General features: G+C 36.7%; 1 protein-coding gene across 1 annotated transcript in view; it reads left to right on the top strand.

Annotated features, from left to right (window-relative positions):
* Positions 1 to 23,717, top strand: part of thsd7ba (thrombospondin, type I, domain containing 7Ba) — a 162,183-nt gene that overhangs the window by 97,859 nt on the left and 40,607 nt on the right. The window contains exons 10-14 of the mRNA XM_051404709.1: positions 1,698 to 1,929; positions 8,093 to 8,208; positions 9,248 to 9,380; positions 10,545 to 10,648; positions 17,668 to 17,859. Of these exons, the coding sequence (XP_051260669.1) occupies positions 1,698 to 1,929; positions 8,093 to 8,208; positions 9,248 to 9,380; positions 10,545 to 10,648; positions 17,668 to 17,859 (777 nt within the window). The remainder of the gene's footprint in view (positions 1 to 1,697; positions 1,930 to 8,092; positions 8,209 to 9,247; positions 9,381 to 10,544; positions 10,649 to 17,667; positions 17,860 to 23,717) is intronic.

Here is a 23,717-nt window from a genome sequence, read left to right as displayed (position 1 = left end):
AATATTTACAGTACAGTAATATATATTATACATTGTTACTGGATGACAAAGGGAAAACAAGATGACAACTGATTTTTGAGAAACATTGAAAATCATTTCAATTACAATGTATTTATAAAAAAACTGCTGTGGTAATAAAATAAATTGCACTATGATGTTTTTCAAAATGGAGAACTCAAAGCTAAGCTCAGGAAAGTTATAAGAATGATTTCACCAACACTGTTTTGGCTGTTATTTCTGTGGATTTCTCATGGAGTCCTATTAAGACATTTTTCATTTCAAAAAACATTTGAAGTTTGAGTTGACCATCCATTATCGAGAGCTCTTTTCTGGCCAGTATTTTTTCTGCCAGTGTGTTTTTAAGTCAGACAGCAGAGCCTTGGCAGCCAGCTACTTCCCATTAATCCCTGTAACCAAACACATATCTGCAATAACAGCTGATGAAAGAATCTCACAGCTTAAGTCGGGGTCCAAACTGTGTTGTTTATTACTATGTTGCTGGCTATCTGCTTTCTGGCAGAGGTGCTGTGTGAGTATGTGTGTGTGTGTGTGTGTGTGTGTGTGTGCTGTGTTTGTGTTCATATGTCTGCTTGTTTGTAAGACTGTGTGACAGTACAGAAAAACTGGAGAATGCAAAACGGAAGGTGCAGGTGTGTATTGGTCTCGGTTCAGTAACAAACTCATCTTAGCCCTTCTGTGAGTCACAGTTCCCTTTAGGGCACTTACCACTCTCTAGATGACACCCATGATGCTACTTTCTTTTACTACTGTCCCTTGTTTTACAGAGTAAATCTACAGGTTATGTATTCTTTTTTAAATCTTAGCACGCCCCTTAATGTGTGTGCACACATTTGCATTTATGCATATTTATATGTGATACATACACAGTTTACTTGTGAATGATTGTGTGTGCGTGTGTGTGCAACACAAATGTACACAATAGATGAAGACACAGGTCTGAAATGACACAGTAGGATTAAAAAATGCACAGATAAAACACAAAATGTAAAAATAGACAAGAATCTGGCTGTTATTGCATAGAACTGAATGATGCCCTATAAAAACGTATTTCCATGGTGATAATACGTCCATTCATCATGCATTTTGTTCTTAAATGCACTCTATATGTCAGATTTTGCCTCGTAGTGGTTACATTAGTGTCACCTTTCTGCAAATAGAGAGGAAAACATCACGTAGTAGTAATAATGTTGCCCTGTGATTGCTGTGGTTCTCTACTGCACAATTGGTGAATCTGTTTTTACAGATTTCATGCTTTCAATGTTGCCACTGAGGTTGAATATAGAACTGTATGGTGTCCAAATAATGACTCAATATATGACACCCAAGATGTCGGGAGCAGGGACTTAAAAAGATGGTTTAGCTGTGGGCAGTGTCTAAAATGTTGTTACAGTGACACTGACTGTGACTTTTTTTTTTCCAATTCAAACTTCTACAAGTTGTAACTTGTAAAGTGTCTGCTCAGCTAACACGAACAAACATTTGTTTTGTCGCTAAGCAGCCAGAGGTCAGTGATAATATTAGCATTTCCAGCTACTAACTACAGCTTGATACTTTTTGTGCAAATCACCCTGCATAATAATGTGGCTATATCGAACTAACACTAGTTTTAGCTTCTTCATAAATGCTGCAAAACTCCATCTTTGATTGTATGTTTTTTCTTGCGTGTTGGTGGCCAGGAGCAAAGGAGTGTCCAGCTGCTCCAGTCCTAGAGGAGTGGAGAGTCTGCAATGACCACCCTTGTATGGTGTTCTACTGGGAGGCCTCAGCTTGGGGTCCCTGTATTGAAGATGCCTCCATGAATCTCAATGGAACCAGCTTCTGGAACGGGACCCCTACCTGTTCCGTGGGTGTTCAGATTCGCAAAGTCAACTGTATGAAGATGAATGTTGGACCTGTCATAAGTAAAAGGTACGTTCTCTGACCAGGCACCTCTTAAGCATCTCATTTCTAGATGGTCAGAGGTAATGCAATAACGCCTTCAATTCTATACTATAACTCAATGTTGGGATTCTGTATGTTACATGTTATATACTTTCTATATCAAATGAGCTGTTTCTACAGTTTGATATGTTAGTCTGCAGGCATGTTTTTTACAGTCTGTTGGGAGGCAAATCAATAAGTCACGTCACTTCCTTTTTCCTGTTTACCTTTGGATGGAATTGAGTCAGATTTGCTCAAATGTTGACTGCATTTCTGTAACACTTGACTTTTTTGTCTGATGAGAGATAGATAGATAGACAGATAGATAGATAGATAGATAGATAGATAGATAGATAGATAGATAGATAGATAGATAGATGGATGTAAGCGTATCAGCATCCTCCACGGTTGTTTTCATTCATATAATATGACTTTTGGTCATAAAGAAAATAAGTGAATATGTTATTTCAGCCCACACAATCAGTGTTTTACCTATTTCAAACATAGTTAAAAATAAGAATTACATGTACCAAATGTGCCAATTAAAATGTCTGTTCTTGAGTCATTATGCCAGAAAAGCAATGGCACTTTGTAACAGAATAGTTTATTCATCTATCCCTGTCTGACACTGCAACTTAGTTTTAGATAGCAGAAAATTGATCCCGAGAGAAACAACTGGTAAAATTATGGGCGAGGAGTAAAAGAGCTTTATAAAATCTGGGGAGGAGTTGAGAGGGGATCATATTTCTCTTACAGAAAAAATCATTTAAGTTTTAAGATTCCAAAAAGCATTTTACTTGAAGATAGTGTGTGCCTTTACTTACTGACAAATGACCCAGAGGACTTGATGCACTGTGAAATTATATCCGCAGAGATTTGTACATTGAGCTCTTCTTTTGTGCTTTCTGCCAGTGTTTAGGATTTTTTATTTTTTTTTATGTGAACCTGATATTCATTTTGCTTATGTTCAACCATTATCTACTCCTCTTTCCGCAATACAATATCAAACACTGCTAAAGGCTTTTGTGCTGTCACTGTAATGATGTTATAGCCCACACCAGGAAGATAGATTTATAAATAATTCACAAAATTTGCCCTTCTTTAGCTCGATATATTATTGACAGGGTCATAAAGTGGATTATGAAGAGGCTTTTTTCTTATGAACATCCTATCTCCCGCCACAGAGGCTTTAATGAAAGCTGTCATTTCTGCTCCACCAACAGATCTTGCCTTTACAGTATGCTGTGAATTCAATCGCTTCTTTGCTATTCATGTCTAGCTATAGAGTTTAAATTTAATGTAACAGCATCTAACACATACCTCAGCACGTTGCTATTCATCATAGTTGACTTTGTCTATCAGTAACAAATTACTGGGACTGTCTGCTGTTTTTCCTTCATGTACAGAGTGTAAGACCCAATCAGGGTTTGACTGTGTCCATATTAAACAGCATTTTGCATAACTTCTCAAAACCCATACAGCATTAATACACAGAAGACAGATACACTGCGGCTGCATGTTTCCTAGACTGATTCAAAGTGATTCCGAGTGTTCAGCTTCTGCCATTTTCATGGCTTTAACCCCTGTTTATCTTAAAATGTGTTTGATATGCAGGAATGTCCTTGATATTTCTAAATCGTTCTCATCTGAGGAGCAGATGCACCCTGAATATATTTGATATTGAGCTTCTTGAGAAGGGTCACTCCAGTCAGTAAACATCTAAGCATTTAATGCTTAGCAATAATCTCCGCAGTGAGCAGTGGCTCAATGAAAGGTGAGTAGGTGTTTATTGGTACCTGTTTGGAGCCAAAAACAAATAGATTTTTGTTTAATTTCTGCCCCCTTTTGTCACATATTGAAGCTAAAATATGAGTTAACAAACTAAAGTAGTGGCGACAAGAGTGTAACCTATAACAGTTTTTGTGATGTACTGTATTGGTACTAAATTATCATTTTTAATAACATACTGTAATGAGGATGATGCAATTGCACATGGTAATATCAATACTCATTACACTTAAAAGGCCCAATTTTTTTTTATATTTGTTTTTTAGTTAATTGTTGGAGACATCTTGTTGGTTGTTGTTAACTATGTTCAGAGGAGACAAAGCACATCATTAAGTGCTATCCTGTAACAACAACACTCACTTAAACTTCAATATAAATGTTTAGTATTAATATTATTAGTATAAACATTATAAGCTAACTTGTTATTATATGCAAATGATGAATTAGGTATTGCAATTTTGAAGACATAATTAACAATGTGTGAGAGACATTTAATGTTTCCAACCATGTCACAGTTGAACACCGTGGCCTTGACTGTAAGTCTGATTCCCTCATTCTGTGCGTACCACATGATATTCCCCCAGCTGCTCTGTTGCGTTGCCATGCCCTCTGGCATGCATCACTGCAAAGAGGGAGAGAGAAGAGGAGGGATAAAGCTGGGGAAGGATGGGTTTTATGTATCTTGCCTCCTTATGCTTTGGCATACTTTGATCTCATTCCTGTGCGTGCTGGCTTTCTGCAGTTGCTAGGATGTGGCACCATGCTGGGTCTCTAGTGAGACCTGGATCTGGTTGTCGAGTAAAGGAAGTCACTCACTCTGAAAAAAATTGAGATGTCTATGTGTGTGTGTGTGTGTGTGTGTGTGTGTGTGTGTGTGTGTGTGTCTCTGTATGTTTGTGTTTTGGCGGGGGGGGGGTGCTACTTGATGAAGACATCAAAGCTTAGACTTATTTGATTTAACATAGCTGCATTAATCCACACCACTTCAAGGTTGGCACGTCACACAAAATGTAACACAGCCAAAGGGTACATTACAGATACATTACACAAGATGTGTAGCAGCCTTAATACAGAGGAAATACGTGATTATTTTCTATTTCAAGATGCAGACATTGGTAAAAGTCTGTGAAGTGCTCTCTAAAACCTAGTAATGGTGTCCTTGGTGTGGCAGGAATGATTCATTGGTAAACAGTTTGCATATCCTCACTTTTCTCAGGTTTAATTAGCAGCCATGCTGTGGACTGTGATTGATTTTTCCTCCTTGAACACTCTGTCTCCTTGGTGGCAACAAAAGACTACTGTGGCTGTTCTGTACATGTATACAGGGAGATAAATGCACTTATCTGGTTGTTTAAACTGATCCGAAATTTGTTCCTCCTAGTTTACGCTGACCTGGTTACACATTTTATACATTCACTCCCTTTGATGTATTATGTATCATTCCATGAACACAAGTACTGTAACTCTTTATATCTTGAATATTGTTATTGATTATGCATATTCGTAATTCTTAATTTATTTATTTATTTGCAACCTAGGGCCAGTGGAACAAAATACAACATTGATATATTATCACCTCATGAAGCTGATATATGTTGAATTAATTGCAAATCCAAAACATTAATTGGAATAGATTCCAATTATTACCTGATGTTCAAAGCACTTGGGATTTGTTGTACTCTGAATTAAATAAGGTGGTTGATAAACACTCCTCATAGAAACTTTAAAAAGTTAAAGGCAAATATTTACCTTGGATCAACTCTGAACTATCTATTTTTAGGCAAAGAGATAGCGCATGGAAAAAAAAGGAAACATGCTGAGTGATAAACATATAGACAATTGAAAAAATATCAACAAGACCAAAGTCAGAAATGCTAAATCTAAATACTAATAATTACTAACTGCCTTTGTGATCATTTTAAAAACTTTAAGCACTCCTGGATCAGAATCAGATAAGTGTGTTGACAATCAGCATTTTCAATCTGGCAGTTCTAATTTAATGTCTAGCTTTGTTAACATGACTTTTAATTCTATTTTACCTAGTCACCTTTAACAAATTATCTCCTACTGAGGTCTGAAATGCCATTGGTAATTTAAGAGAGAGCAGTGGTTCATTAAACTTAATTAAATTAGCATCTCATATTCTTCTGTATCCACTGCCAATTTGTTTAATCAGACATTATCTATGACAGAGGTGACACACACAAGTATTTATAATCAATTATCATTGTACTTTTAATTATAAATATATCCTATTTTTATTTAAGTTTGGTTTTGGGTCAAACCATTCCACAACTACTCCTCACTTCTTACATTTATTTGATGTTTTCCCTTCATCCAATATCGGTAATCTCTGTCATTTGTTTGTCTTGCTAAAGCTTTTGACCTTTACAAATTCATTTAGAAGTTCCATGCTGTTGGCCTTCCTAAACATGCATTGTTGTGGTTGGAATTTGTATCTTCATAACAGAAAGCAATGTGTTGTTGTGCAAGGGTGTAAATCAGATTTGCTTACCCACTGAAAAGCTGTTCCTCCAGGTTCTACTTCAGGACCACCTATGTTTTCTATTCGTATTATTTATGATCTAGCATTATTTTTTTCTGATCATTGTGTTCAATTATGTGCAGATGATACTATTATATTTACATAGAAATCTTCCTAATCACAAGTTCAAGAGCAATCTGAATTTGACATTCTACAGACTTGATTGTCAGCTCACAAATTTCTGTTCAGTATAAATAAATATTATACATTTGTTCTTGATACAGGACAGAACCTAAACTCCAAATACAACTCTCTGGTTTTAGCTTGCAATGGGGATATATCACTCTAGGAAGTTGATAGAATTAAATATTTTGGTTCATAAATGGATATTGAAGTTACTTTCAAACAAGGCATTGACACATTGTGAACAACAAAAAGTTTAAAAAAAAATTGTGGTGCTGATGTTCCGTATCATTCTTCTCAAGGTTTTACATTTATTGTCAGAAAGAGAATTGCTTCGCCACAGATTCAAATAGGGATGTTCTTGCTTTTATGTATCATTGTACAATGCTTGGTTCACTCAGATGGCTCCCTCATTGACAGTATATAAAAGCTCCCCCTTGATACACCAATTTAACTGCTTCACCGTATCTTTAAATGCATTAAATGTAACTATCCTTTTTGCTTAAAACAATTCTTTGTGGCTTATACTTCAAAATACACACTTAGATGCTCTGGTCAGATCCTCTTTGTGTTTGTGGGAAATTGTTAAAACAGCTTTTATGTTTAGGGCCCTTCTGAGGGAAATAATTTACCTGAAGCCCACATAATCTCTTTCTATTATTTGGCTTATTTGAAAATGTTCTGTTATCACAGAATAACACAAATGTGTTGAAATAATGCTATCACTGACTCTTACTCCGTAGTTTGATCATTTATTTTAATGGCTATCTTAAGGTCGTTACTCTTTTCTGTTTTTGTTGAGTAGAATGTATTACTTTTTCCTTTGCATTGTTGGGTTGTGTTATGCGTTGTGTCTTGTGTTTCATATTTTCTTTTTGTTTTCTTTTTGTTCTTGTGAGTGTTTGTTTATTCGGAGACAATACATAACAGTTTATCATGATACAATAAATTTGACTACACTTTGACTACAAGGAGAAATTTTAGTTTTTTGTTTGGATTTGTTCAGCTCTGCTTTGGTCTTTACTCTGAGAAAACATCTGGCTCTATAAAAGCGTTTTTATATGCCGCCATTTGTTCACTAGCCAGTTGCTAACTTTGTCTGTCTGCTGTTTGGTTATGGGCTGGTAGTGTACAGTGGGTTTGTCAGGAGGAGCAGTTGAGGAGGTTGATGAGAATGAAGTTGTGGGATGGAAATCCAACACAATGATCCAAAACAGACTAAAAGGCTCCATAAAGCTGAGAAGAACTCCAGAGCTGAGGTGATAATTGTCACGACAAGCCACCCCTTCCACTTTACACGTAATGTATTTGATCTAATGCTGATATAAAACATTTTTATTAGTGCAGCTTTAAGATAATTGGTTTTAAAACTGACCAACTATTATGAACCATAAAATACGGGCACTTTGTGCACTCCAATAGCAGGAGGATTTTTCTTTCATAGAGCAATATTTGTACCCTGGGAAGCGACTGAATGTGTGAGAAAACTGTAAATTTTTATATTTTTTCCCCTTTTGCCTGAGCGTGTAGGCAGGGGGACATGTAATCAATCATGTTTTCTGTGGGGAGATGTGTGATGTCAAGGACAGGGCAGTTGTTTCACTGCACTGTCCTGTTACCAGCGAAACTCAGGACGTTTATCATTTATTGCCTGTGGGGATGAAGAGAATTTAAGACCACTGTTTGTCTGTTTAGGTGTTCGGATTCTGCTCGTCCAGAAACCGTCCGACCGTGTTTGCTACCCTGCAAGAAAGACTGCATTGTGACACCCTTCAGTGAATGGACAGCCTGCCCATCAACCTGCATGCAAGGTAGCTCTTCTCATGAAATTTTCAAGGAAACATTACTTAAACTAAAACTCAATATCTTTGGGTTTTGAACTGTTGGTCAGTCAAAAATAGCAATATAGATATATCAACTTGAATTTTGGGAAATTTGATTAAAAAAGTTTTATTGATCAAACAACTGGTCGATAAATTGAAAAAATAATCATCAGATTAATAGAAAATGAAAATAATACTGACCTGCAGCTCTGGAAAATATATAATTTAATTATTATTATTTAATTATTTATAATAGTATAAAGCTACACTATCAATACACAGTATGTGGAAAGCCTCATAAGGCATGAGGCTCGTTGTTTTACTGTTACTGTTCAATGTTGTTTTATTATAACAATGCCACCAGAGACTAGAGGTATAAAATGTAGCCATACAAATGTGCACTACCTTGATGTCTCTTGTGTATTCAGTGATTAGTTTTAAGTGTAAATGACAGTGTTAACTGTCCATTACATTAAGCTGACACACCAAGAGGAAAATGGATATTTAATGGGTTTCAATATGTGTATTGTAAGTATCTTGGAAATCAAAAAGTATGTAATTGTTTTTAAAAGAATTGAGCAGGCATCTCGTCTCTGTAAATATGCTGTAGTCCATTGGGTCCGCTGATGATGTAATCACTTTCTTAATTGCACCATTTTCAATGTTTAGTAATTAGTGTTGTGTAATGAGCCTTAGAGCGTGAGCCAAATGAAGCCATTACAGTGTGGTGTGTCCGAAAACAGACTGCAGTGAAGTGGAGGACATCACACTCACAAGGGCAAGCTAATCAGGATCAGATCAACTTTGAGACCACTTGTTTTTTAGCCATCTCTTTGAATATATTAGACTGCAGTGGTGATATTGTGTCTCCATTTGTTTGGTGTCCCCGACTATACTTGTCAGCCATTTGTCCCAGTATCATTTTACTTTCTCTTCCTCCTGGAAAGTATTCACTTAAATTCAACTGTGCAACTAATCTGCCACTAAACGCAGCCTTTCTGTGAAGATTGTGTTTCATGTTCAACAGATAATGCAACTGCCGCCACACAGTCTCGATACAGGACCATCATTCAGAGGTCTGCTAATGGAGGTCAAGAGTGTCCTGACACACTGTATGAAGAAAGAGAGTGTGAATCACTTCCTGTATGTCCAGTGTATAGGTAAAAGCGCAATTTATAACCAACCGTTTTCCTTTCTTATCCAAGGATAAGTTATCTTCATTTATCTGCTATATAATAGCACAGTGTTCTGTAAGTGCAACCTATTTGTAAATAACCAGTGTCAAAGGTGTGCACTAAAGTTGTGAAATACTTGAGATGTATGCATGTGCTTTTATACATCAGACAACATGACATATGACACATACTCTCATGTGGCTCATACAGTGTAATGGTATTAGTAAACATGGGGGCATTTTTGTACTGCAGCATAGAAAAAAAGCAGAATGTAGACACAAGCAGCCTGTCGAAGCTGTTAGAATATAACAAGGCCACTTGTGCTTAATCAGTTATTGCTATTAATGTGATAAGCCACGAACAAATAGGAAAGTTATTTTCTGACAGCTGTGATAGTTATTGTTATAGGGAGGTTATAAATTCAAACTATAGTTCCATAAAGTTACAGAGCATATGTATACAGCACACTGGTGAATAAGAAAGCAGGATTTAAGCATTCTTACTAGCTTGTAACTAGCTTACTATACAGTAGTTCATACAAATCTGTTCAGTATAGTATTTTGATGAGGTGTGCTAAAATATTCCTTGTTTAAAGAAACCACCTGTCATATTTGGGGTTCGATAGCAAGCACCTTTAGATATATACGTATACTGATATGTAGTCTGCTCACTGTAACTAGTGCAGTACTACTATTGGTTTTTATTTTTATTAGTGTTTGGGATTCAGTTTTATGGTGCTTCCTTGTTGAGACTGAATATCAATAATTGATTAATCATTAAAGTTAAGAAGTAGGCTTATAAGTTTATACAAATCGCCTGTAATTTCCCCATTTTTTTTCCTCAGACCTTTTTTTAACAATTGACATGGGCAGTACAAACCAAGAACATTATACACTTTAAATAATATATTGATAGGATGTACTGTGGATTTAGAGATAAACTCAAAATCCTTAAGAATGGTTCGTTTTTATAATGGGATTATTTAAATTGTTTATAGACTCTTGATACTACTAACCAATAGCATTATTCAATTTGCAAATTAGAATATGTAAATGTTGCACAAATCAAGAACTTTTGCCTGCTGTGTAAATGAAGCTGCAGTAATACACTGCCATTCCAAAGTCTTTCTGTCTTTGTGTTCTTGTGTAGGTGGAAGACCCACAAGTGGCACAGCTGTACTCTGGTTCCAGATTCTGTTCGACGTGGATTATCTGGACCAGAAGAAGCCTGTGGAAATGGTTTAGAAACACGAGGCAAGTGTTTTCTTTCTTTGCTGACCTATTATATTCTCTAGACTTGCTGCTTTATCACCATTTTGTTATTTGCTCTTCCATCTATTTACTCTCCTTATTTAATGGGACCTAATAGCCCTTTCAAAACTGCTCCTTTAACAAGCAAGTGATGGAAACATTAAAAGACAGAGGCAATTTGTCCAGAGACTGTAATGAGATGAACCTTTCCATCTGTTGTCTTGATGATCTCATCACAACACTAGTTTCTTATTAATGAATGCAACAAATGGCCACAAGCCCATTTTAACAGCAGGTTGAAAAAATGAGCCTTGTTACTCACAGAATCATGTGTGGACTGACTCACACAATAAAGTTTAAAAAACTATTTAGAAACCTGTTCGGCTCACACAACATTGCCAATACAGTTTTATTTTTTTTTTTTTTATGAAATGATGAATATGTGCTTCATAGCTCGAGAATCCGGAGTTATAAAATCTGACATTGACAGAAACTGTGATTTATAGTCCGTAAATCAGAAATGAAAATAAACACTCACAGAACACACTCTATTAATAATGTAACACAAGAAGAGCAAAGCTATAAAAAAAAAATATTCATAATCCACAAAAATAAATTTTGTCACTTGTAAACAATGAACGTTGGTTGTCCTCAATGTATAAACATATAACAAATGTGTTTTCCTTACATGGGCACTCAAGGTGTGTCATTTTTTTTGCAGTCTGCAGGTAATGTGCAGTTAATTCAAAAGAGTATACAGCCCCCAGTAGGTTGGAGGTTGATTCTTCCTTTACTGCTGACATTTTAACTCTGGAACTGTTTTTTTTTTTTTTTTTTTTTTTTTTATGTGGCTGTGTGTATTTTATCTCTGTTGTCTTAAAACCAGGAGCAAGACTGTTGCCATTCTGCACTGCTGTGCATGACATAATTCCTGCTTAATAAAAAATATGTTTTTCCTTTATGGGGATACTTTCCTCTTTACAACTTATTATGACGTGTTGTTGATGATTATCTGCAATATGTCCCATATTGCATACCATCATGGTACAGTGCAATCATCACTATTGGCAATATTTATTATTGTATCGTGTCCCTGTGACCCCTAATTGATTGTGCTCTGTGAGCATGTGAGTGTGTTTGAGTGTTTTCTGGACTCTGCAGATTCCTGAGTACTGTCCTTTGTGAAGAACTGCATTTCTCTGAGTGGAGTTGTGAAAACGACTGCCACTGGCCCAAATCGTTAAAAAGCCAAGAGTGTTAATTGGATCATTTCAGACTCGTTTAGAGGAAAGCAAATGTCCCAATAAATCCCAGAAACTGGCTTTTCTATCTAATTTACTGATGTGATTCAAGCAAAGTTTTCAGTGTCTTTCTGTGCCGCCTTGAGAACTTTCTAGCTTTTCTGCTCTTGCTGTTGCTCCCTTTTACTTAGCAGTGTAATTATTACTGATATTTCTCAAGTGTGTTTCTATGACTTTTTAGTGAGGATACGAAAAGTGTCTGTAGTGTTCCCAGGTTAAGAGCAACCCTCATTGACCTTTAGAGCATCCTATTTGAATATGATTAGAAAATGACTAAGTTAAATACCTGTGACATTTCAAAAATGGAAAGTATGAGACTGGAATTTGTAGTTGGTGGATATACAGAATTTAAATATAGGTTTTATGCAACAAAGAATTTATCCATGGTTGTCTGAACCAATCCAATACAAAATGCCATATAAATGTCAAATTGGGGCATAATTAGGACACAATAATTGGGAATAGGGCTATATTAAATGCATAGAAACTTTGAATAAAGATATATGAAAGATTTAATGACAGCATGTTGTGGCATAGCAGTGCATAGCATATAGCATGGGTTTCACAATTATATTATTCAAGGACCTTAAAAGATGCTGCAATGCCCTGCCAAAGATCTCCGTATGCCTTCATCCATCCACACTCAAAAGTACAAATTACATTATGGTCTGATTTAGATAATGTCACTACTGATGAAGATGAAGCTTTGTGTTAATGTAATTACTCTTATAAGTATGCAGTTTCTAGTCCAAATGCAAATGATGCTTTATTCATTTTCTATTTTCCCTTTTGAAACACGCTCATAATATTCCATATAATGTTAGTTTCCATAAACTCAGTATTCACTATAGTTGCTGTATTTACAGCAGACAGGTGCGTGAGATGGTATTTATTTCAAATATTTCTCTTCATTGAGAAATTGAATATGAACAAGGAAGTTGTGCTGCATTATCATGTCAGACATACAACTTGTTCCACTGCAAAACATAAGCCGTTTCTCACTTTAGCACTAAAAAGTCAGTGGTGCATTTACATTCACTGCCTGACGTAGGAAAAGCTTCTCTTCTCCAAAATGATGGTCTCTTAAACAATACATTTCACATTCATTACAGGTAACACTGCTGTCATTATTAAACCATTATTGATTAATAATGATTTCATATAATAAAGCATGTAGTCATTTGTAAAACTTTCAGGGCTCATAAGGATAATCATTTTCAGGGCTAATAAGGATTACGGTCTTGCCCAATCAGGCTTTGTTAACTGTTATGTCATTTAGTCATAAGTAATTATCGACAAATCCTGTACCTTTATCTCTAGGTTAGATTGATTGGCAACTCTAAATTGCCCGTAGGCGTGAATGTGATAATAAATAGTTGCCTGTCTGTGTGTCAGCCCTGTGATTGACTAGAGACCTGTACAGGGTGTACCCTGCCTCTCACCGAGTGCCAACTGGGACCTAATATAGATAATAGATGAATGCAGGAATCAACAAATTTGTAAATGACTGAGTTTTCTGAGATTGACTGAGATTAGTTATTATATGAATAAAACATTTTTAAATCATTTAATTGTGAATAATTACCACACATTAAGATACCAAAAATGGGGAAAACATTTAAGAATTAAAAGGGGTTAGTACACTTATTATCCTTATCAACCATATGTTCACTCTCAGCATGAAGTGTTGCATGGTAACACATGATAAAGATGTAGTGCTACTTAGTTGCACTGTGCAGTTTTTTGGGGTCTAATTATATCGGTCTGTCTTCTGGCCACAAACAGCCAATGGAAATATTTTCCATCCGACTGCCACGACATTTGCTTGCTGAGCAGTGTGTCACAGCTCAGACAGGCAGATTTCAGATGTATTTTAGAAGGAACCAGGAACTCAGTTTTTCCTCAAATTTTCTTGGCTCTTGTATATTCATAGAGTCATAGAACTCAGGATAATGCCAAACTCTTCCTCTAGTTATAATATTTTCAGCTCACCTTTGCCTCTATTTGTGACACTTAGTGCACATCTGCATCTGTTTCCCTGACTTTGTTTGTATTCATGTTGCATCCAAATATATCTGAATGACAGCATTTCCCACGTTTGCTTTGTAAATTGGGGGTGCATCTACATGAAGTGGTGGATGTAAACCGCATTGTTTGTATTGCACTGAACTTTTGTCAATATTGTTTCACCCTTAATTACAAGAATACCTACAGTAGTTGTTGTGTTTAATATAATCAGTGACAGTCTGGCTGAACTAACACTAGCAATGAGTCAACACAATTTTTCTTTCATTATTGTGGCTGCCAGGTTGGATTTCCTGTGAGAATTACAAGAGTGTGGGTTAAGAAATGGTAGTTTTAGTACAGCCCTGGTACACTGCTAGATTACTAGTGTTGAGTAAACAAATCCCAGTTACCAAACACTTAAAATATTGGCTATTGATTTTCAGCCCAGTCAGGAACAGCTAGATTCCTGGACACATTGGCTCAGGCATTTACTCTAAGGTCAGAATCAGAGCCAAGTTTCAGACGTAAGCATGTGATTTAAGTTTGTTGTTTACATAGCCAATATGCCCTTGGCTTGAGTAAATACTTTCTCACTTGTCTGGCCCCATGTCGGATGCAGGCTGCATGTTGAATGGATGCTAATGTCTGACCAAATGGTAAAATGAGTTGAGGGTTGTGGTACATGCTGACCCGATATGCTGGGGGTCATAGATAAGAGCCATTACTAAATAAGCCAAGATTTAAAAACAGTAATCCTAACCTTGCCGAAAGTAAATCCTTCACTATATAGAACAGACAACTCTGAAAAACATATATGAAGTTGTAGCTGATAACTTGGGTTACACAACGAATTAATGGATTTCACACTTACTACAACACACTGTCTAAATTCTGCCAATGTGTGGCTCATAACCAGCTGGGTTTGTTATATCCCTCCCTGAGTAGAACTGGAACTGTTTTGAGAAATTATTCAATAGAAAATGAGTCATGCTGATGATCTTTTGCTGCAGGAAAAATTAGTCCATAATGAATCCAATCCACATTACTCTTCCCAAGGAATCACATAGAAGAACAGTATACAAGCAGTATGGTTGAATTAACATAAAGATTATATTTAATGTGAGGGGCTTTTATGAGATGAATAAGTATTAAAAGTAATTATAGAAAATGTAACATGTTCAGGGTCGGATTGATAAAAGCTTGCAATTGATATTTAAAAATCTGAAGTGTCACATTCCTCTTCAAAGCTACTCCCTTCAACTGTTCCTCAGAAATGTTCACCTTTCTAAGTAGCTGTATAATTAACGACGATCCTTGTCACTGGTGGAGATCCCGTGAAAAAAAATTTGAGAGAGGAGAAGATGTGAAAGGCCACGTAAATGGGCTTGGGCAACCAGAGGCTGAAATTATTATGTTAAAAATGTGTGGCATCCAGTTCAAAATCAAAATGTCAGTACTTGCAGTGCTTGGATCTGCTAATACAAGACATTAGGGAAAGAGAAAGAGAGAAGACCATTCAAGGTAAATGGACAGAACTAAGTGTCAACAGGGACGTGTTATTATCCCCACAGTGGTGCTCATTGGACTAATAGTACTGTAGCAGCTGTTAATGATTTGTTGTTTTTCAAACAGGATTGTTAAAAGGAAAAAAGGGATTCACATTTGAAGGTTCATCATAATAGCATCACTCTTTAACCTAAACACGTACATTGAAAAATAGAAGATCTTTTTTTTATAGCTGTGATTGTGAACGTTACATAAATGCACTTCAATAATAGCTATCGTCTCCCTTTCAATGCCTTTGTAGAGGCCTTGTATGTAAATGACCATCCCACACATTCTCGACAGACATGTAGAAATCCAACAGTTTTTGTCAGAGGGCAAAATTTAAAAGTCAAATAGAAATCAATAAAATGGATTAAAGGCATGTTTGTATATCAGTGAATCCTCAAAGACACAGAGGCATTCTGGGGAAGAGAATTATATTCACTGGTAACATTGCTTTATTTAAATTCCAGTGTCCATGAGAGAACAATGTATTTGATCACTGATCCTGTGTACTCTGTCTGTCGTCTCTTATTTATTGTTTAAGAAGGCTTGAGTCCAATCAGCTGCTCCTGTCCAATTAGTGGAACATGAAAAAACTACATAAATCCTTTGTCCTTCTCTCTCTCTCTCTCTCTCTCTCTCTCTCTCTCTCTCTCTCTCTCTCTCTCTCTCTCTCCTTAGTTAGCAGACTCTACAGGAGCGTACTGTCCACACACCTACTCATTTGATCTTTGATTTTATTTTATTTATTTAATCCACTCAGATTAGGTTTATCACTATTTTTAAGGCTTCTCATTCATGTTGCTTCCCTCTTATCTGGGCTGAATCACTGCACTGACACTCACAGAATGATTATTCCTGCTAACATCCATGCAGACTGAAATATCAGTGTTGGAAATTAAGGAAATGTTTTTACCTGGGGAGTGATACATGATAAAAATAATGCAGTTTGTGTTACTTATTTTTCTTGTTGACTTGTCTTAGTGACACTTTAGTGTGAGTCTCCATATCTTATAAACACAAATTAACATCTAATCCCCCCAAAATGATACTGATGCAGTATCTGTAGCAAGACATGGTATCCTGGTATAATAAACACTTAGTTAAAAAGTGCATCAATAAGAAAATATTTATATGTTCACACAAATGAAACACATTTAAGCGCTTAAGAAAATACATATCTTGAAGCACAGACATTATACCAGTGTCACAGGAACCTTCATTAGTATGCAAATATATGCAGCAAGGCGCTTCAAAATCAAATCATCTACTCTAGAGAGATAACCTGTGGTGTAAGGAAATTTAAAGTAGTTAGTATTCTTGAGATATGCCTCTCACAGGAATGCACTTAAAAATAAAATAATACAAACAAGGACTATTTTCATGTGTTTAAGGCAAGCTTTTGCTCTTTTATGTAGTGGTTCTGACGTACCTCACATATTGACATTCCTTCAGTCTTTTTCCTTAATTACAGCTAGCTCTGTCTTTTCTGAGAGTGGCCCTACTTCTTTGATACTCATTTTGATGTAAAAGATATAAAATAATTCTAAAACACGTATTTAGGGTATTTTCCAAAGTGATCAAACCCAAATTGGACTGAAAATGTGCTTATAGTAAATTGAGTGCTACATTAGGTGTTTAGTAACCCATCTGGTCTTGCTGTGTGTTCAAAGTAATTATTATACCACAGGCACATATTGCAGCAATATTAAAGGGTTGTGATGTCTTTATTCTTCATTGATCAGATACCGATACACTGATTAGATAGTGTATACATCATTCTGTCAAAAGTATTTAGCTTTCACGTTAATCGGTTATTCTGTATGCCTTGTTTTTATTCAATAAATCATAGTTATCTGAAGGATGTCTGATAAAAGGTTTTGTGCTTGAAGGTTGAATTAGCATTTCACCATGTTTTACATGAAGGCTGCACAGGGATATTCTTTATAGCTATGGTTTATGCAATGACTATTATATAGCTACCTTTTCTTTTGTACGACCAAACATAAAAAAAATGGATTAATAGATGTTTCCCTCCCTGTTCCTGAAAATATCTGATATAAAACAATACCATACCTGAACTGAATGACTTAACTTGTTATCTGTTATGTGTGCATTGTCTCTATAATTGGAGTAACATTCTTCGCCCCCCCCCCGTGTTTGCAGGAGTCAGTTGTGTTGAGGAGAGCGGTGAATCGGCCAATATAACAGAGTGCCTGCAATGGGCTGGCCCCTTGCCCCCTCAGAGCAGAGAGTGCTGGGTAGCTTGCAAGGATGACTGCACTCTAACACCGTGGTCCAAGTTCTCTGAATGCGCTGGATGTGGCAGCTCCCGCAGTCGCAAGCGCTCACTCACAGGTAAATCCTTGACTTTTATTCACAGATTGTGAGACACAGAATTCACTCAAGTCAACAGTTTCATCTTTACCTATAGAATGACTAACTTCTTATGTCAAGCATTCTGGAAAGCCTAAAGCCACAAAACTGTTGTGTTCTTTCATACTACTAAAAAACACTTAATGCTGCACATTTGTTGCTGGTTATCTCTATATCTCCACCCGCCAGCTCTACAAGAACCTTGTATGTATTAAAGCAGTCACCTTGTACACTCATTCCAAAATGAACATTCCTGGATCTTCAGGGTTGTTATCTTTACAGCATACTCTTCACGTGCTGGAAAGCCCCTGTGCTGTGACATATATACCGAAATCCAGTCCAACCTCTTTTCTCGTTCTGGTTCTGTTACTGTAACTTTCTACTGTCCCTGTAGTGTTACGTCAGGTCTGAAATTAGGTCTCTCACAGCTTGTAATCCCTTATTTCAGTGCAGATGGCAAAATCTGAATTACATGCTGTGGTTGCAGACCAGGCTGGATACTATTTGTCTTCATGAATATTTGATCCGATGCCGGAGGGGTTGTAGTAAACATACCCTGTCTCCTTCTATAATGCTCTTAGAATCCAACACATGAAATCAGCCTTAGCTCAGTGGTGGGCTTTATTTGGAAAGAGTGTGTGCTCATGTTCAAAGGGTTGTAATGACCATAATAGATAAGTATTTCAACTCTTTAATGCCAACTTTAACACTTCCTTAAATTTCTGTGTCAGGTAAATTGATGGAAAGCAAATCCAATGTGGGTTTTAAGCTGTAGTATGTGGGTAAGGAAGCTGGCAGCTTACCAAGGCTTTTGCTTAGATGAAACAACCATGTTGAAAAACCTCCTTGAGCCACACATTTGTCTGTATAAACTGAAAGTCCTTTTGAAAGTCCAAAAGGCTACTGGATTTCCTAAAGATCGGCTAAAGTCAGCATATGTCCGTGCACTGGCAGGAGTAAAGGCTACATTCATACAGAAAACATTGGCAGGCACTGGGCTTATAAAAACACAACAAAGACAAAGTACACAACACGAGCAATATAATTATCTAGTTTGCATACAGCACATTCTGACAGGCATTTGCAAGTTTTGTATATATAATGTTTGTGTTGTCATAATTTAACAACCTCCGTCGTATCATGCCACTTATTACCCGACAGTGTGTTTACAAATAAAACAAACCGAGGCCTTGAAAGGAGAAGGACATAAAATGAACAGCCACACCTCGGCACTGTGTTACTTTGTCAGCTTCTGACACCCAAATATACCCCCTCTCCTTCACACACCTACAAACACACACACACACACACACACACACACACACACACACACACATCATTTGTTTTTTGTAGGTTTGATGTTACATATCTGACTTTAAATTTTTCCCTCAGAAGCCCATATAATATTCTCTGTGTTTGAATTTAATACTGTTTGAGTCACTTGAACTGAACACTGTAAATTGTCCCATTGGCATGAATGAGAGCATACTTCGCAGTCAGCACTGTCACTTTAAGCAAGAATGTTCTCGATCTGGAGTCCTGAGGGAGGCCGCTGCCTTTCTGTGAGGAATTTGCATCTTTATCCCATGCGGGTTTCCTCCAGGTGCTTCCATTCCCTCCCACAGTCTAAAGAAGAACATGCAGATTAGGTGAACTGATGATTCTAACATTTCCCATAGGTGTGAATATATTTGCATCTGTGCACTGGTGACCTGTCCAGAATACACACTGTCTTCACACCTGTACCACCTCTTACCCAATGTGTGCTTGTGCTTTGTTCACATTTTCTTTTAGTCTTTATTTTCTTCTCAGAAACCCAGTTGTATTTACTGCTCATGTAGAGTAGCATTGGAGAGTCAATTTCGGGCTACTGTTGGACTGAGACTGAGAGCTTACACCTGTTTGCCTTTTGTCATTTGCTGATAACTGTTAAGCTGAATACCTCTAGGTTTGTTTGTTGTTTGGACCAACCAGAGATCAACACGTTTTTTTATATTGGCCCTGTGATTGAGTGTTCAGTCGCATGTTGCTTCCCTGCTTGTTGTTCAATGCATGCTGAGATAGACCCTTAAACCAGTAAGTGAAGTGTATGCTGGATGTGCATGGCTTCTCAGGCACAGTAGCAATCATCGCCTTTATGGACTAATATGATGCTTGGCAGATGTTTTGCATCTTCAAAAGTGCTGCAAGTAACAAATTTTAACATCATCTATCATCTTTAACATCTTTAACTGATACCGAGATGTTGATATACTTACAATAAATATATAAATGACACTATAATACAAAAGATTGAAAGCCTCTTTCAATCATATATCAGCAAAACACAAAATTAAAGTCTCATTTTTCAATAGACTTCCGGCTCCTGTCGTAATGTCGCTCCTTGTCAAGAGCTCTGAAAACTTTTACTGTTTACTTTGACAAACTGCATAGTGGATTCCAGTTTTCTAGTTTGTTTACATGTATTATACTAATGTCTTAACATTAATAGGATAATGATTTATTGATGTTTAAATTATACACATTTATCCAGATGCTGCTGGTATCTAAATCTGTCTCCTGTCAGAATAAAGGATTACTTGACTTGGGTAGAAAAAAATATTCAAAAAATGATGCGCACATAAATGTTTTTCCCATCGCTTTATTGGCAAGTATTGAGTTGTAGCTAATTTCTTTCTCAGGCAGCATGTTGACTGTTTTATGGGTATTCATACGTTAAGTCCTGTGAATTATTTCTGCCACAGATCAGAGAGCACAGTTTGGGTGTGTATCTGTAAGAGCTTAACTGCAGATAAATGGTTTAGCTACACTATCCAGCTTTGTTACTCAGCCATTCAGACTTGCTCCGACTCTCTTCTTCAGACTAAGCTTTTAAGCACCTCGTGTGAATCATTTTAGCTTGGCTAAAAAAACCCCACTGTAGTTCTAATGGTCAGTATGCTATAGGGAAGTGAATTTATTTGATGTGATTTTTTATCACGTCATGCATTTTCTACTCCATGTGTTTTGTGATTTCATTGTCCAGGTTTGTTTCTGCTCTTATATTGCTCGATGCTGTTATTTCATTTAATTAATTATTTATTTTTTATGTGCCATATTAATAAAAAATGACTGCGTAATTGATTGGTTGAAATCCACTCAAACTTGCAAGTAAAAGGCCGGGAGGAAAAGTTACCAACTGCATGTATAGCTAAGCTGGAGTGCAGGAAGAGGATTTCTGTGGGATTTATTATACACCTATCTCACAGTACATGGATTTTACTGTCAGTCATTATGTTATTGGAGAGGTGAACTACAATAGAATAGAGAGATTTGTTCTTTTATGAAATGCCTGTCAACTGTTCAGGGACTTTGACGCGTATTGTGAGCTATAGATATTGTAAAATACAGCACGTCTTATAATATTACCAGCCATGCTGTGTCAACAATATTACACTGCTTGAATGTTTTGTCATATAAGTACCTTACAACGCTCTCTTGTCAATGTTGGAACCGTTGTTTCTTTTGGTTTGTCTTTGAAGACTGTTTCAAGTCCAATACATGTTAACAGCTACAGCACTGAAACTCGCTCAGCCCTGTTGGTTAGTAGCCTCACACAGTCAGAAAACATATTATGTTCTCAATTTTCAGTCTAGACACAAATACCCATGAATCAGTTCAGCCTGTTCAAATATGCATCAACCAATAATTAAATTGGTAACATAATTACGAACAATTAAAACTAAGCATTGCATTTGTGGAAATTGAAACATGATATTGCATCACCAGCGATTCTAGTCGGCCGTCGTGTTTTATGTCATTTTGACAATTGGATCAATGACAGACCAGCGTGTGGTGCACTCATCCAATCAAGTGGAGGAAAGGTTCATGTTGACAATTCACTATTCGCTTTTGTCCATCTATTGACAATAAGCCACAATGAGGTAAACAGCTCCTTCACTCACTCCATATTCTTTTCAGCCTACTTTTGGCAGTGTTACAGAGATAAAGAAGACTGCACAATGTTATGTCTGCTAACAAACATTATATAGGGATCATTTTGAATTGCTAAATTATGTTTAATTCAAATGCATAATGTTAAAACAAGTTGGATATTGCTCACTTAAATGCAGATTGTTTGTGGTGCCTGTTGGCCTGTGTGTTGCTATCGCCTGTAATGTAGTTGTCAAAGTGAAGTGATGTTGCACTGGCGCTCCTCAATCAACCACCAGCAGTGGCGTAGATTTAACAGATTGTTGGTGAATTGCAGTGCCGTGGCAGTGAGTTCACACTCTGTGAGGAATGTTTGCAATCAAACCCACTTCAGAAACAGATGGGCTGCTCATTGGGCACACAGGATGCCGAGGACACCCAGGATTCATGAAACAAATAGGGGTGCACAAGTATAACAGGAATAGCAAAACTGCAGTGCACTCTTTCACCAGACTTTGTGCTTGTGTATGTATGTGTCTAGCTCTCCATCTGGCTCACATCAAGCAATTCTGTTAACACTTTTATTTTACAGTACAGAAACAAGATGTTTGCTTTAATTATGACAATTACATAGTAATTTGCTTATCCTTTGGGGACTGCAATTCATTAAAGCCACACTTGGGCATATTGCACTGACTCTGTTCTTTTGGGACCAGCAGGATTAATTTTAACCAAACAACAAGGAAATAACCACTTACAAAGCAAAAGTGTGTGAACATAAAAACAATATCACACCAGGTGTTATGTATTATTGGTTTCATCTTTAAGCAAAACAACTCTTGAAAGAAAGAATAACACATGGGAATTTGCTGTTACTTGATCTGTTGTAGCTTATGGTGGCTAATATTAGCAAACTTTAGATAGACATTACAGCATGTCACAGATAAACAATTCAATGGTTTTATCATGGAAGTAAAACAAGAAGTAAACACAGGGTAACTCACCAGTATACGTGTTTGGTGTTTCCTTCTTGTGGTCCCATTCCACTTGCACACATTTAGGTCAATGATAATGTAATTAAAGCTACTGACTCAGGATTATATAGGTAAAAGTTATAAAGAGATAATTATAATATGTGTTTTAAAATGGTTTGTCAATTAACATCTGGCTGATAATGGTATTTTATGGAATTTTAATAAATGTCAGCCAGGTTATGTGTCCACGGCTGATATATGGCGCTAATTGAAATGCCGAGGAATCAATCAAATTATTACAATTCATCCTTGGGCACAGCCAGTTGTTGTCTCTCTTTATTACATGCCATGAACTGAATGCAGCTCCCGCACGGGGGCAAGTGTTCTTATCAGATACATTATTTGCTTAGCAGTGACACATAGATGAAGAGGCGTTGACAGGGATTATGTTTTAATTTTTATATTTCTTTAACAATGCACTATGGCAACAGTAATATGTCGATAACACCAGGATATTTATAGCTGTGAACAGAACATCATAGCTCTCTTATATAATACTATTCAATGATGTGAAGCAGACAATCAATCATGAACAAGATTTTTGAGCAGTTGGACAGCTTGACAGGCTGTATCTGTTACTTGTGTAGATATTAAAAGTGACAGTGTCTGAGAGGAACACATGGCTTTCAGCTGCTATGTTACTTTCCTGCTTGTGCTCGTCTATTAATACTCATCAGATATAATCGGCGGGACTAATTGTTTGAAGCCTGAAGCGAACTATACTGAGAGGATAGTGCTAATAGACAAAATAGAGGTCTTAATGGAAGTCTTAAGCTTGAAATGAAAAATAAAGTTTCACCCTCATTAGACAAAGAAGTTTGAGCTGGAAAGGAAAAATTCACCAGTGAAAAGTCAGTCTACAGTGCTTCTCTCCATCCATTTTCTAATACTCAT

Source organism: Dicentrarchus labrax, unplaced genomic scaffold, assembly GCF_905237075.1.
Source record: "Dicentrarchus labrax unplaced genomic scaffold, dlabrax2021, whole genome shotgun sequence".
Lineage (NCBI taxonomy): Eukaryota > Metazoa > Chordata > Actinopteri > Moronidae > Dicentrarchus > Dicentrarchus labrax.
The sequence above is the reverse complement of the archived record's forward strand: the minus strand, read 5'-3'. Positions and strand labels throughout refer to the sequence as shown.